The sequence below is a fragment of the Gekko japonicus genome, unplaced genomic scaffold, assembly GCF_001447785.1.
Source record: "Gekko japonicus isolate JY-2015 unplaced genomic scaffold, Gekko_japonicus_V1.1 scaffold958, whole genome shotgun sequence".
Lineage (NCBI taxonomy): Eukaryota > Metazoa > Chordata > Lepidosauria > Squamata > Gekkonidae > Gekko > Gekko japonicus.
This window is the reverse complement of record NW_015169806.1, coordinates 686,923-701,157: the sequence shown is the minus strand read 5'-3', so window position 1 is coordinate 701,157 and position 14,235 is coordinate 686,923. Positions and strand designations below refer to the sequence as shown.

General features: G+C 44.5%; 1 protein-coding gene across 1 annotated transcript in view; it reads right to left on the bottom strand.

The window, feature by feature from the left end:
* Positions 1-3,511: 3,511 nt before the first annotated feature.
* The window catches only part of ADAM12 (ADAM metallopeptidase domain 12), a gene marked incomplete at its 3' end in the record, with an annotated part of 324,736 nt that continues 314,012 nt past the window's right edge, over positions 3,512-14,235 (bottom strand). Inside the window, exons 17-18 of the mRNA XM_015417139.1 lie at positions 5,862-5,939; positions 3,512-3,620 (exon numbers count right to left, since the gene is read on the bottom strand). Of these exons, the coding sequence (XP_015272625.1) occupies positions 3,512-3,620; positions 5,862-5,939 (187 nt within the window). The remainder of the gene's footprint in view (positions 3,621-5,861; positions 5,940-14,235) is intronic.

Genomic DNA, 14,235 nt, shown 5'->3' with positions numbered 1-14,235 from the left:
GCTTTTTGTTATTTTTGCACTGGAAGGAGGCCTAAAAGCCTACAGGTAACGTAAAATGGGGGGAAAGTGGTAAACGACAGTGTGTTTAAATCTAAATTTTGAAAGAAGGAAGTGGCTTCAGAGGAAGAGTTGGGTTTGGGGGGAGTGCCTAGAAAATGATATCACAGGAAGAGGTGGGGTTTTGCTGCAATGTACTGGAAGTTACATCATTGGAAGGGATGGAGTTTGGGAAGTGACATCACTTGACCTTTGCCCTGAAAGTGATATCACTGGACATGACATCACAAAAGTCTTGGCTCCAACCCAAAGTCTCCAGGCTCCACCCCAAATTCCTCAGATATTTCCTGAGTTGGACCTGGCAACCCTAGATTTGGCCATACATCAGCACATGCCCTGACTAAAAATGGGGCTATCTGGGAGAAGGGAGGATGCTCTGGGCCTTCTCTAGTAAAGCCCTAGAACCAGAGTGGTGACAATCTGTTAAGGCCCTTGCCTGCTCCAGGCCTGAAGGGAGTAGGAAGAAATGCAGGTGTGGGGGGAGGGAGAGATACATGGAATGGACAACCTGTCCATGGCACACTTTCACGGCCCCTCACCATACCATGACAAAAACCTTTTGGGGAGAGCTCCTGCATGCCCCTGTATTGTAACCATGCTACTTTCAGCTTTTCTGTTTTCAATAACTTTTTTTCTCTTTCCCAAATCTCATTTACTCTTATCTTTTTGGAACAAACACTGTCCAAATGCATTATTGCACCATTTGTAAGGAGTAGTGTATATGTTCCTGCCCGGTACAGGTCCCTAAATAGTAATTGCTACAGCAGTATAGCACAATAACATAATAGCAATCTATTGCTAGTTATCAATGCCCATTTTAAATTTTAGTTTCTTGGAATTCCCAGTTTTTGTTTAAAAAAATAAAATATACAGCCCTTTTTGTTGTAGAGGTATAAGGGGAACAGCAAGGCAGGTCTTTTGTCTGTATTGCCTGGAAAGGAACGGAGAAGGGAAGCTGCAAGATGGCTAGAGTGGGGCAGGAAGTCACTGCTCAACTGATGGTATCACACTTCACAGTGAAGTGATTTCTCTGCGATCCAGGTAAAGAAAATGAAAGGTGCATGGTGGCACTTCAGGGAGAGGGTACTATTTGTATGTCAATACTACACTATAGTGCAATATCACACTATAGTGCTATGTTGCATGTTGAAGAAAAAACAAACGGGTGGCATGTCACCATGACAGCCATTATGACCATGCTTTACATATGCAGAGTCCCTGTGGAGCACGTGAAACGGAAAAGTAAGAAAAAGAAGAGGGAGGTGCACTGACTCTACTGACCCTTAAAATATCAGTAGAACTGCTCTGGGAATAAGAGATTTTAGTACTGTGGCTTCAAATTCACTCATTCCACTTTTGGATTTTTTTATTATAGGAGAGATTTGTGTTTGAATAGGGTCTGTCTCGTTTACAGTCCTTTCAGTCAGCTACATCTTGGTGTGAAATTGTAATACCATTGCATTGTTATGGAAATTATTATGATGTCACAAGCTCAGCATTATAGTCCATTACAGGAACTAGTATGCAGTAAATGCAATCTAATTTACTTTTGAATAGCACTATTCATACAAAAAAGTTATATCATTTCCAAGTCAATTGCTAGCTGTACATGCAAATGTAGGCCTGATTCTGTTCTCAACATCAGCTAAATGTAGGAGTAGAGCCACAGAAGTCAGAGGTTTTATATTGCACAGAATAAAGTAGTAAGAGGGAAATCAAATCCCACGCAACTTAAGGAACAAACTCTAAGAGTGGTAGACAGAGAAAAGATGAATAAAGTTTTTGGAAGGAAATCAAATCTGACACCACATAGTGAAAAAATAAGTACTAGGATTTGCCCTTAGGATATAAACGTAGAAAAACTGAGGGATGAGGATTCTGGAAAGAACATCCCTATATAGATACAGTTCCTGGCACTATTACGTTGGTTTGGATCAGATGACGCATAACGCTACACACACCTATCTACTGTGCGTGTTCCATCTTTGATGTCACTGGCCATCCATCAAGGGACAGAACATTCAAACAAGACTAAATTTAGGATACGCAGGCTTAGATTGAATAGTTGATTCCCAGATTCCATTTGGAAAATAAGCTGCATGGGATTCAGCTCCATTTGAACATTACCTTCTTGTACCGACAAACAGTGATGCAAGGTGAACAGCAAGAAGGCAAGGTGTCCTTTTGCTCTCAACTAGCTCTCCACCACTTGCAAGACTGTGTATTGTCCAATCCAACCCAATGAGTAGATAAGTGTCAAGTAGGTTAGTGATACTTATCATGATACACAGGCTTTTTGAAACCCCATTTATGTGTAGTGGGGTTGATCCGTGTGGCAAGTCAGTATACAAGAAACAACCTTCATTGATAATCAGCTAATACAGGGAAATATGGCAGCCATGTTACAAAAAATGACCTCAAATTTGTTCTATAAAATTCTATGAAGAAGGCAGTTTTATAAAGCATGGAAGCACTCAAAGATGACTTGCCTGGAAAACATGGCAATTAAATCCCTGATCTTCTAGGACAATGGTTTTGATGTAGCTACAAAAACCACAGCTTTCAGCCAAGTTGGCTTGGTGAATAATTTAAGCCTTTCATCAAGAGCATGAAACAGATTGTTTGCTATTAGTGCAACAATTTCAATTGCTTCTACAATATGGTAGAGACTGAGCAGAACACAAAAATGGCATATTCCCTTACCAAAGAGTTTATGCATGATTTTGTATGAGCTTTCTCTCCTAAAATTGTATTGCTTGCATAAGGGGACTATTTGCAAAGTGCAGGAAACCGGCTGCAGTAATATATGGGTTTTTTGCTAATGCAATCAAGATTGATTGATTGAATATATGAGCCAACTCTAAGACTAGGAGACAGGTTAAAGGTGAAGAGAGGCCCCAAACTTTGATAAAAATGTAGTGAAGATGAAAAAGGAAGGATATGTTTGCAACAGGTGACATAGGAATGTAAAAAACATAGTGGTCAGGAATGACTTTGTGGAAGAATGAACAGTCTGTTCGTTGTCACTTTATTGTCTGCTAGAGAAGCAAGGGAAAGTGAAAGCCTTAGGTGGTTTTGTGCCACTCTTCACTGAAACCAATTTTAATGGCATATGGAAATGTAATAGGGTTGCCAAGTCCTACCTTAAGCTGCAGCGGGGAACTCCTGGCTTGCTCTGGGAGCGCCCGCTTGCGCGCGCCACAAGCACATCACCCGGAAGTGACGCGGCCACGTCAGGCGCGCCAGGGGCGGGGCTGCGTCACTTCCGGGTGACGTGCTGACACCAGGAACGTCCCGTGCTTTGGGGGTGGAGTTCCCCTCGGGGGGACTTGGGAAGCCTAAAATGTAGATTGGAGACATGAACATTAGGCCCTTACCCTGGTAAACTGATGTCCAAAGCCAATTAGCTTCTGCCTCATAATCAGACTGACTCTGGAGCCAATAATTTACTCACCAGATTGTCTGACGGGTCCGCTGTCTAGGCTGCCACCAAATCCAGCCTTGTCACAAAAGGGAGGAGCCCAGTGGGCTTCACAGTGGCAATTTTTTTTATTGTTGCAGACCTGGAAAATAGAAAAGATCCTTGCCACTTTCAGCCAGTCCACTGAAAACAGGAATGATTACATAACCTTTAAATGAGTAAATACATGCATATTAAATAAAATATGGCCACTGAGCCTACAGTAGCATTCCATAAGCATTTGATACATTTTTTCGTGTGTGTGTCAAATTGCATCCTGGCCTACACAATACATCTTATAACATTCCAAGCAGGTGACATGATGTCTGGTGCTAGTATTTGCCATGAGTATTTATCATGCAAATATTAATGTGCACTGCATGATATATTTTTAAAAATAATTTTTGTTGTGCTGTTTCTTCCATCCTCTCTCAGAACTCCAGAGTTTCTTATTCCATAAGTCATTGCTAGATTTCCAGAGGAAGTTGCAGAAGCGGTCGTACATTGAAGAATAACCAGAGACACACAGACAACTTGATAAGTCTACATTCTTCCAGACAGTTTGGAATCAGAACTCTATGGTCAGCAGCTACTTAAAAGCCTTGATCATGGAGTATAATGCAAACATTCGGAATGCCACAGGCCAAAAATATAGTGTGAAATTAGGTTTAATGGATTATTCATTATTGTCAACAACCAGCTCAGAATATAATACCAGCAATGATACATAAAAAGTTGCATAAATTATACTAAAATGAGCAAATAGAACCCATTAGATTAATATAGAACTACAGTGGGTTCGAGCAGCTACACAAAATCTGGCCACTTGATCCATAACCAAGACTTATGGTCAGAGAGGTAGAAGAAGAAGAAGAAGAAGAAGAAGAAGAAGAAGAAGAAGAAGAAGAAGAAGAAGAAGAAGAAGAAGGAGAAGGAGAAGAGATTGGAATTATACCCCGCCCTTCACTACCCAAAGGTGTCTCAGAGCGGCTTACAAACTCCTTTCCCTTCCCCTCCCCACAACAGACACCCTGTGAGGTAGGTGGGGCTGAGAGAGCTCTGACAGAAACTGCTCTTTTTCAAGAACAGCTCTTATCAGAACTACGGCTTGCCCAATATACGATTCCTCAGATTTACTTGGAATTCCTCAGATCTACTTGGAATTATATAAAGTACTCAAGTAATAAAATCATGTCTCATATTTAAACAGGCAATACAATAGAACATGTCCAACAGTTTCAGCTTCCCACTTTCACAAAGGCGAGTGTGCTCTGGTGTGGAACTCCACTATATCTCCCTTGCAAGAGTGCAGAGGGTGGGACATTGAATTGGGCCAAAGTAAAAGCTTTTCCAAATCTGGAAACTAGTAGATTGGCCAGGTAATTAGAAGGCACAAACGTCTTGTCCCTGAAGAAATAATTTTTTGTTGTAAGACTTAAATGATGTTTTAATGCAGTACCCCAGTTGCTTTGCTTAATTATTGGTTTGATTTTTGTGTATCCGAGGGCTACTGAACTACTGGGAGAATACCCCAAAGTCAGAAGTTTCTTTTTTTCCCATTTTGACTGAGTGTCAAAGAAGCGAGTCCCACAGGAAAGCATGGTAAATTAGGCTTTTCCACACAGTTTTTCCTACAGCTCAGCGTCTTAACTACATTGGTTTCCCCCCTTCCTTACACATGCTAATATTGTCTGGTCATCGCTCTCCTGGTTGTTTTTTCCCAAGTTTTCCCCATGTGTGTTTTTTCCCCAGACCAGTTGTTCCAGACTAGCTTCTTTACTGAGTTTTCCCTGTGTCTTTTTTCCAGACTGGCTGGTCTGAAAAAATATAGGGGGGAAAAATCAAATCAAAACTGGGACACTACAGCAAAAACTTGGGGTAGAAAAGCCCGATCATCACAGAATTCTTAGAGTTGGACTCCTGAGGTGGCACACTAACAACTCAACATGCAAAATGGATGTGGATACTCTTATCAACAAACCAGTATGTCATGGTGAAAATAGAAATCTCCCCATCTAGACTAGACCTATATCTCTTAATGGAACAAAAATAAATCAACTGTAGAATTACAAAGCAATGATGACACTAGAGTATATGCAGGCACCATGGTCCTGATAGCAATGCAACACTGCAACCAAACATTCTTTTGTGAAACAAAAATTGCATCTCATTTCTTGGTCACTGGAAAGGGCACTGAAGATTGATCTCCTTGGAAGGACATACTGAAGAGGCTTTGACGGATATATTACAAAGAATCACAGATTTCAAAAGCTGTATCCGATGAATGATTTATTGCTCAGTTGGGTATTGACTGACAGTAAAAAATTGTATTCGTAATACTTACTCCACGTCCGTGACATTTTGTTGCACATTCATGAACACCAAACACGCTGGTATTTTGGCAGCGACGGTTGAGGCAAATCTATAAAATGAAAAAAATAGCAGGTTTACTGTTGCCAGAATAAATATAGCTATGGTGTATGTACCAGCCCTTTTCATACTTATTTTTATTTTTTCTGTATTTAATTCAGCTTTCCAGGAATGGTTACAGAAGCGTGCTTTCAAGCTATAATTTCAAACCAAGGAATTATTTTTAGTTAGTGATAGAAATAAAATGAATATTACTTCTGTTTAACAGTTATGTTATACCACCAGACAGTATACTAGAATAACAAGGTAAGAGCATGATAGTTAAAGTCTTAAAAGTGCTGCAAAATGGTCAGTTCCAAAAGGATAAAATATCTGAATATCACAGAAGTAGTTATTCTCAGATCATTTAAATCGAAGGTATCTACTGAATTAAGCAAGAATGAAAGATGGCAAAAGCAGGCATGTAGATTACCAATCATTTGGTTGCTCGGGGCTGTCTGACTATAATATTTAGAAAGATGTCACAAGGGGTTCTTCACCCACAATGTGAGCATGGTTTTATAATTCATATATCAGACATATTTTATTAAATTGAATGCTAGGTTGACTATTATCCTTCTAGCCAAGCTTTAAGTAGGGATCCCACTCCCGGCCTTCTATGCCTGATGAAAAACCTTTAGTAAAGACAACATTTATTTAAGGACTAGCGTGTTGTCTCACTTCCTGGGATATAGCCGAGCGTCTCATTCGCCATCCTGTCCCGCCGCAGGCTCTGCCGAGGCCTCTGTGGCCATCGCGGCGGGACTGGCGCGGCTCGCGCCAAAGCCTCCTCAAGCCCTGGAGGGCGAAGACCCATCGAGGAGCGGTTCCACGGAGAGCAACTCCAACGGGACAGAGAAGAATGGGGCCAACATACAGGGGAAGGACACATGAGAAGGAGGGCCATCTCCGGACGAGCGGAGTGGGAGAGACGCAGGAGGGGGGGCACGGGTACGGACAGGCAGAGAGAGATGGAACTTACCCCAGCTAATGCGAGCCGAGGCGCTCATTCGAGCGAACGCAGAGACCGGGGATTCCCCAGAAGAGACCACACCCTGTAAGACGCCCAGATATCCCCAGGGGGGTGGGGCTGGAGGGAGTGACAGGGAGTTTGTCCTATCGGAAGGCAGGAAAGAATGGGGGAGGGCTTTCCCCGAAGGTGGGGGTAATAAAAAGAGGGAAGCCTTTAGAGCCGAGGAGGATGTCGGAGGTGACGGGCTTGAGCACAAAGAGAAAACGAGTGTTTCAGCTGTCAACCCCGAGGAGTGGTGGCTTAAGAGTGAAGTAACTCTATCCCCACTCCAGGTCTGGGGCTCTGGCTTCTCGGAGGGAACACCGTTGACATGGCTACGGCTCCGCCCCCACCAGGGGACGACGCACGGCCCGACAGGAGGCACAGGTAGCAACCACTGCCAAGTTGGCCTTTTATCATCTCAGGCTGATTAGGCAGTTGGTTCCCTTTCTCAAACGCAATGACTTGGCAACAGTGATCCATGCGATGGACACCTCAAGACTGGATTACTGTAATGCCCTCTACATGGGGCTGCCCTTGTCGCAAATCCAGAAGCTGCAGCTAGTGCAGAATGCAACGGTGAGGCTGTTATTGTGTCTTCCCATGCGGGAACACATTCAGCCTGCCCCAAAAGCACTGCACTGGCTGCCTATAGCATATCGGATTTGGTTCAAGGTGCTGGTTATTACCTTTAAAGCCCTTTATGGCCAGGGACCTGCATACCTGAAGGACCGCCTTTCCCCATATGTCCTCTAGAGAGTGCTGCAATCAGGGACCCAGAATCGGCTGGTCCTCCCAACTATCAAGGCCAGGCTAGCGACAATGAGGGTTAGGGCTTTCTTGGTGGTGGCTCCACTCTGGTGGAATGAGCTCCTGGAGGAGATCAGGTCCCTGTGGGACCTATTACAGTTCCGCAGGGCCTGTAAAATGAAGGTCTTCCGCCAGGCTTTTGGAGCTGCCACCATCACTGCCACCACTGACATCAGACAGTTATGGAAAGCGAGCCCTACCCCTTGGGGTCCCCAATTATAGCCCAACCCGAGCCTTTCCACACCTTAGACCATTGCTCTAATTGTATATTGCGACCTATATTTTGCACCCACTTAATCACTGAGTCTTTTACCACTTCATCTTGCATTTTCATGTCTAATAGCAACATATACAATAATTTTACAAATTTCCCATCAGAACATAGCAATATTTTATCATCTACAAGTGTATCATTAAACCCAGTGATTTTATCCTTTACATATCTAGAATCCAGTTGTGCCCTTTCCCACCAGTTCAAATGAATACCTTTTCCCTTAAGTTTATCTTGTTGCATTATTTTATTTTGATCGTCTAGCAGGTCTTCATACCTCCAAAGCAGTTCTTTTGTAAATATCATTGGGTTTCTGAAAGCTTCTAATGGTATTTTGTTATAATACATCTTTTGAACCTTTTCCCATGCCTTTATTAGTGTTGCTCTTAATATGTGTTGCTTAAAATATTTGTTTACCACTTTTTCGTACCAAACAAAGGCATGCCATCCCAATTTTAAGTTGTGTCCTTCTAACTTTAATACTCTTGGATTTTCCAATGTAATCCATTCTTTCATCCACATGAGGGCTGCATATTTATGATACAGTTGCCAATCTGGTAATGCAAATCCTCATCTTTCCTTTGAATCTTGCAGAGCTTTCATCTTGATTCTGGGTTTTTTGCCTTGCCAAATAAATTGTCTCACCAGTTTATCTATTTCTTTAAAATATTGTTGATTTTTTATCATTGGAATTGTTTGAAACAGAAAAATAAGTCTCGGTAGGATATTCAGTCGCTATTCTTCCCATAAAAGATAGTTGTAACTGTTTCCATTTTTCTATGTCTTCTTTGATTGCCGATAGGAGTTTCATATAATTGTCTTTAAACAATGAACTACACCTGTTAGAATTATTCCTAAATATTTTAATTTCTTCTGAACTTCAGTGCCGGAATAATCTTGTAGTGCCTGTATTTGTTCTCTAATACAGTTTTTTGTCAATATTTTTGTTTTCTTAAAGTTAATCTTTAGGCCCGACAATTTTTTTCTTTTACAAACAGTTGAAAATGCTGTTGGGCACTGAGGATTGACATGATGCGAATGGTAGCCAATAGGAACCATCTCCAACCATTTCTTGCTGCAAACTTGCAGGGCCAGTTATTTTCAGAACTTAAGCATGAAGACAGAAAGATGCATTTCATTCAAATGGCTTTAACTGGACAGCTGGCAGAAAAATACATTTTATTTTTTTTAAGTGTTCACCCAGGTTGGTGTTGTGAGTTTAGCTGTCTGATTATTGTGAATGGGGCTATTACTATGATTTCACAACAGTGCCTGTTTGGAGTCAGGAATGGATAAATAAAGTACCTTTATGTTCCTTTAATGTTTGTAGTCAGGGCTATTTTTGGGTAGGAATGCACAGGAATGGCGTTTCGGCTGGCTTCAGAGTTGGCCACACCCACTACACCCAAGCCAAGGGAAAGGCAGTTTAAACCGCCTCCCCTCCCCTCCAAGGGCCAGCTTGCTTGGGCTCCTCACAGCCATGGGGCGCCTGGGCAAGCCAAGGGAAGAGAGTTTAGACTGCCTTCCCTTCCCTTCAAGCGGAGGGGCTTGCCTGGGCAAGCCAAGGGAAGGCATGGGGTGTGGCCTAATATGCTAATGAGCTGCACTGTCAGGGTTGTGGCCTAATATGCTAATGAGTTTCTGCTGTTGGGTGTAGCCTATTATGTTAATGAGTTCCTGCTGGGCTTTTTCTACAAAAAAACCCTGTTGCAGATATTTAATGAATGAGCAATTCACTTACAGACTAGTACTCTGCAGGAGAGCATGTGTGAGAAACAGCAGTTAGCAGCTTTCAGCAGGCAGAGAAAGGTGACCTTAACTGGAAGCTTGTGTGCAGCCTTGGACAGAAGGGGCTACTCTCTGGAGATTGGCTGCCTGCTATAAGAGTGCCTCTTTGCCTCCAATTATGCTGGGTTTCTATAATTTGGGAATGAAGCAAATAGTACAAAGACACTGTAAATCTCCAGTACTCTGCTATCTAAAGAAACCCCTATGGTGTTGCCCCTGGAACGTCTCTCTGCTCAGAGAAGTCAAGAGCATGTAAACATAAGTTTCCATCGCATGACAGAAGAGAGGGCACACCTTTGGCCCTCCAACACACAAATGTTGCAGTGTATAAGCTGGGAGTTCCTTGCTAATGCTTACTTATCCAGGGGCCTGTACTGGGCTGGAGTGCCCACCTCCTGACAGAGGGTTGCTAACCTCCAGGGTGGGCTGGAGAGCTCCCAGAATTACAACTGATCTGGAGAATACAGAGATAAGCTCCCTGGGAGAAAATGACTGATTTGGAGGGTGGACTTTATGTCATTATACTCCACAAAGGTCCCTCCCTTCCACTAATCCTGCCCTCCCCAGGTTTCCCCTCCATATCTCCAGGAATTTCCCAACCCAAAAGTGGCAGCCCTATCCCAACATTTTATCTGGGGTGTGTATGTGTGTGTGTGTGTGGAGTGGAAGCAGTGTGCCCCTATAAAGACAAAAAGCCACGCCAGGTAATACAAAGAACAGGGGCTTAGCCTTCACAGTTGCTGATAAAATCTAGGATACTTTTTTGGGGGGGAGGGCAAGTGAGTAGACAACCAAATTGTATGCTGTTTTTATAATGGTATTTCACTTAATCTTTTAGGGAATAGTAAGGATTGCCAATGGAATCTTCTACTCTCTGCATGAAAATTAATTGCCTGTACTTAAGACGCTGAACTGCAGGCTGTGGAAGGTCGGTAGTTCAGCAGTTCGAGACCCGAGTGCGCCACATGACGGAGTAAGCTCCCGTCTCTCGTTCCAGCTCCTGCCAACCTAGCAGTTCGAAAGCAAGAAATTGCAAGTAGATAAATAGGTACTGCTTCAGTGGGAAGGTAACAGCGTTCCGTGCACCTTGGTGTTTAGTCATGCCGGCCACATGACCACGGAAACGTCTTCGGACAGCGCTGGCTCTTCGGCTTGGAAACGGAGATGAGCACTGCAACCCTAGAGTCGGATTCGACTGGCTTTCGAGCAAGGGAACCTTTACCTTTACTGAAATATTAACAAGCTTCTTCCTGGTGCAATTCAGGAATTACAGTAAAAAGAGCTATGTCGACTCTCAGTTTTCTTTCTCTCTCTGTATCTGTCTATTCAGATTGCAAACTGCTATTCTTCCCACAAATGAACCATCAATGGACACAGCCCTGGATTCAAAGAACTGCACAAAAACCTCTATGCACCCAAGATAGTACAGGAGTCCTATTGTCATGTCACCTAGCCTAAGCAACTAACTGTTTTCAATTTAATATTTATATCACTTTGACCCTCCAAAGAGCTCAGGGTGGGAAACACTGTGCATCATCCTTTCTAATTTAACTTCACAACAGTCCTATAGAGTAGGTTGGGCTGACAGAGTGTAACTGGCTCAAGGTCACTGAATAAGCTTTGTGGCTATGTGGGAAACTGAATCCTAGTAATTCATAAGAACAGAAGAAGAGCCTTGCTGGATCAGACCAATGGTCCATCTAGTCCAGCATCCTCTCTCACAAAGTGACCAAACAGTTCCTCTGGAGGGCCAACAATAGGACATAGGGGCCAAGGTCTTCCCCTGATGTTGCCTCCTGGCTCTGGGATTCAAAGTTTTAATGTCTCTAAATGTGGAGGTTCGTCTCAGTCACCATGGATAGACTTATCCTCCATGAATCTATCTAATCCCCTTTGAAAACTATTTATTCCTGTGGCCATCATGACATCCTCTGGCAGCAAATTCCACATTTTAATCACTGTGTAAAGTAGTATTTCCTTTTGTCTGTCCTGAACCTACTGCCCATCAGCTTCATTGGATACCCTCAAGTTCTAGTATTTTGGGAGAGGGAGAAAATGTTCTCTTTGCCTGCGGTCACACTGGCGGCTTGGTGTGGTATGGTAGCACCTCAAATTGAACCGGTTCAAAGTGTAGCGGAGCATTCCATCCAGACCACACACCCTCTGGTGGGTTACCTGCATGGCCATCCCATGGGAGGGCCATCCACATTAGTGTTGTGCTTCAACCATGGGATGAGCCGTGAGGGTGGGTTTTATTTAAATGCAAGCAGATGGATGCGCTAATGCGCATATAGGCAGCAACTTTTAAAAAGTGGCAGAAACAGATGTGCAAGTTCAGACATCCCTTCTGGGTTCCTTTTGCTGCAGGGGAGTTCGGACATTGGGAAACCCGGAAGGGAACCCCAAATGACCCATTAATACCGGACTTTCCCCAGTATTTGTTTATTCCACTTCCATTGCGGAACAGCACGGGCTGCTGACAACTGCGCTATGGGAGGGGCTCAGGTAACGCTACTATATTGCCACAAACTGCGTGTGTGTCTGCAGCCTTTGTCAACTCTCTCCACCCCACACATAATTTAATAAACTTCTATCATGTCCCCCCTTAGACGTCGTCTCTTTTCTGAACTGAAAACTCCCAGACTCTTCAGCCTTTCCTCATAGGGAATGTGCTCCAACTCCCTTACCATCTTGGTTGCCCTCCTTTATACTTTTTTCCAGCTCTGCAATGTCCTTTTTGAGATACGGTGACTAGAACTTTACACAGTATTCCAAATAAGGTTGCACCATAGTTCTATACAGGGGCATTACAATATCAGCCATTTTATTCTCAATCCCTTCCCTAATAATCCCTAATATAGAGTTTGCCTTTTTTCACAACTGCAGCACACTGCATTGACACTTTCACTGAGCTATCTGCTACAACCCCAAGATCTTTTCCCCTCTCAGTCTCAGCAAGTTCAGACCCCATTAGCCTGTACTTGAAGTTAGGATTTTTTGTCCCAATGCGCATCACCTTACACTGAACTTCATTTGCCACACTGTCACCCACTCACCCAGTTTGTGGAGGTCCTCTTGGAGCCTTTCACAGTCAGCCTTGGTTTTCACCATGGGTGGCCAAACTGGCTCGGGAGCCACATGCGGCTCTTTCACACGTATTGTGTGGCTCCTGTGTGGCTATTACATTACACAAGTTTGGCCACCCCTGGTTTTCACCATCCTGAATAATTTTGTGTCATTTGCCTACTTGGCCACTACACTACTCACCCCTAGTTCCAGATAATTTATGAATAAATCAAAGAGTACTGGCCCGAATACTGATCCTTGTGGGACCCCACTGCTTACTTCCCTGAACTGTGAGAACTGTCCATTTATTCCTACTCTTTGCTTCCTGACATTTAAGCAGAACAAAGTTTGAGTCCAGTGGCATCTTTAAGACCAACAAAGTTTATTCTCGGTCTAGGCTTTCATGTGCACGTGGACTTCATCAGATACCTGATGAAGTGTGTATGCATATGAAAGCGTATACCTACAATTAAACTTTGTTGGTCTTAAAGATGCCACTAGACTCAAACTTTGTTCTGTTGCTTCAAACCAATACAGCTATCCAGGGCCGCCTCAAGGTTTTTTCATCCCCTAGGCGAGGCTACCTTCTGCCCCCCCCCCCGTGCGCTCACCAGAAAGGCTTCCGAGGGTGCATTCCAGAGGCCCCGCTTTGCCGAAGTCCTGATGTTGCCACAAAATCCAACAATCAAAGTTGAAGTGGCAGCCGCATGCCATGCAGAGGGGCGTTTCTGTTCCAGCTGTGGGTTTGGGAAGACAGCGGAGGAAAGGCCAGGTGCAGACTGGGAGCCAGAGAGCCTGCCTCTTCCTGCCACTGTCTGCTGAGCTTCTCTGGCCTCCGGGCTGGTGACAGATTTGGTAGCGGCGCTGCAAACACAGAAAAGCCCCGCGCCCCCCCTCCCAACCCCGCCTGTGGAGCGGCGCATTAAGGAGGCTGCCTGCCTGTGCCCACCCGCCCGATCAATGCCCCCGAGAGCCAGCAGCGGCAGTAAACAGGGTAGTAAATCGCGGGCCAAGCAGGGAGCAGGAAGCAGGAGGGCCTGGCCGACTCGGCTCCTTTCCTCCCTCTCCAGGTGGGCTGCACCTTCCCTGTCGCTTTGCGCTTCCTCCCCCCCACTAGCTGGGGCCCTCCTCCACCCTGCCCTGGCAGCTGGCGGGTCAGCGAGGGGGTGGCATTTTTTGCCTGGGAACAGCACCTGCCACGTCCCCATGGTGCAAAGGAGCCGGGCAGCAGGATCTGCCACGAGAGAGCCCCCCGGCACACACACACACACCTACCCCCACCGGGATGCCCCTGAGGTGGCTCCCCCCTTTGCCAGAGTCCTTCTCCAGCAGGGCTGCGCCCACATGCCCCTCTTCGTCTGA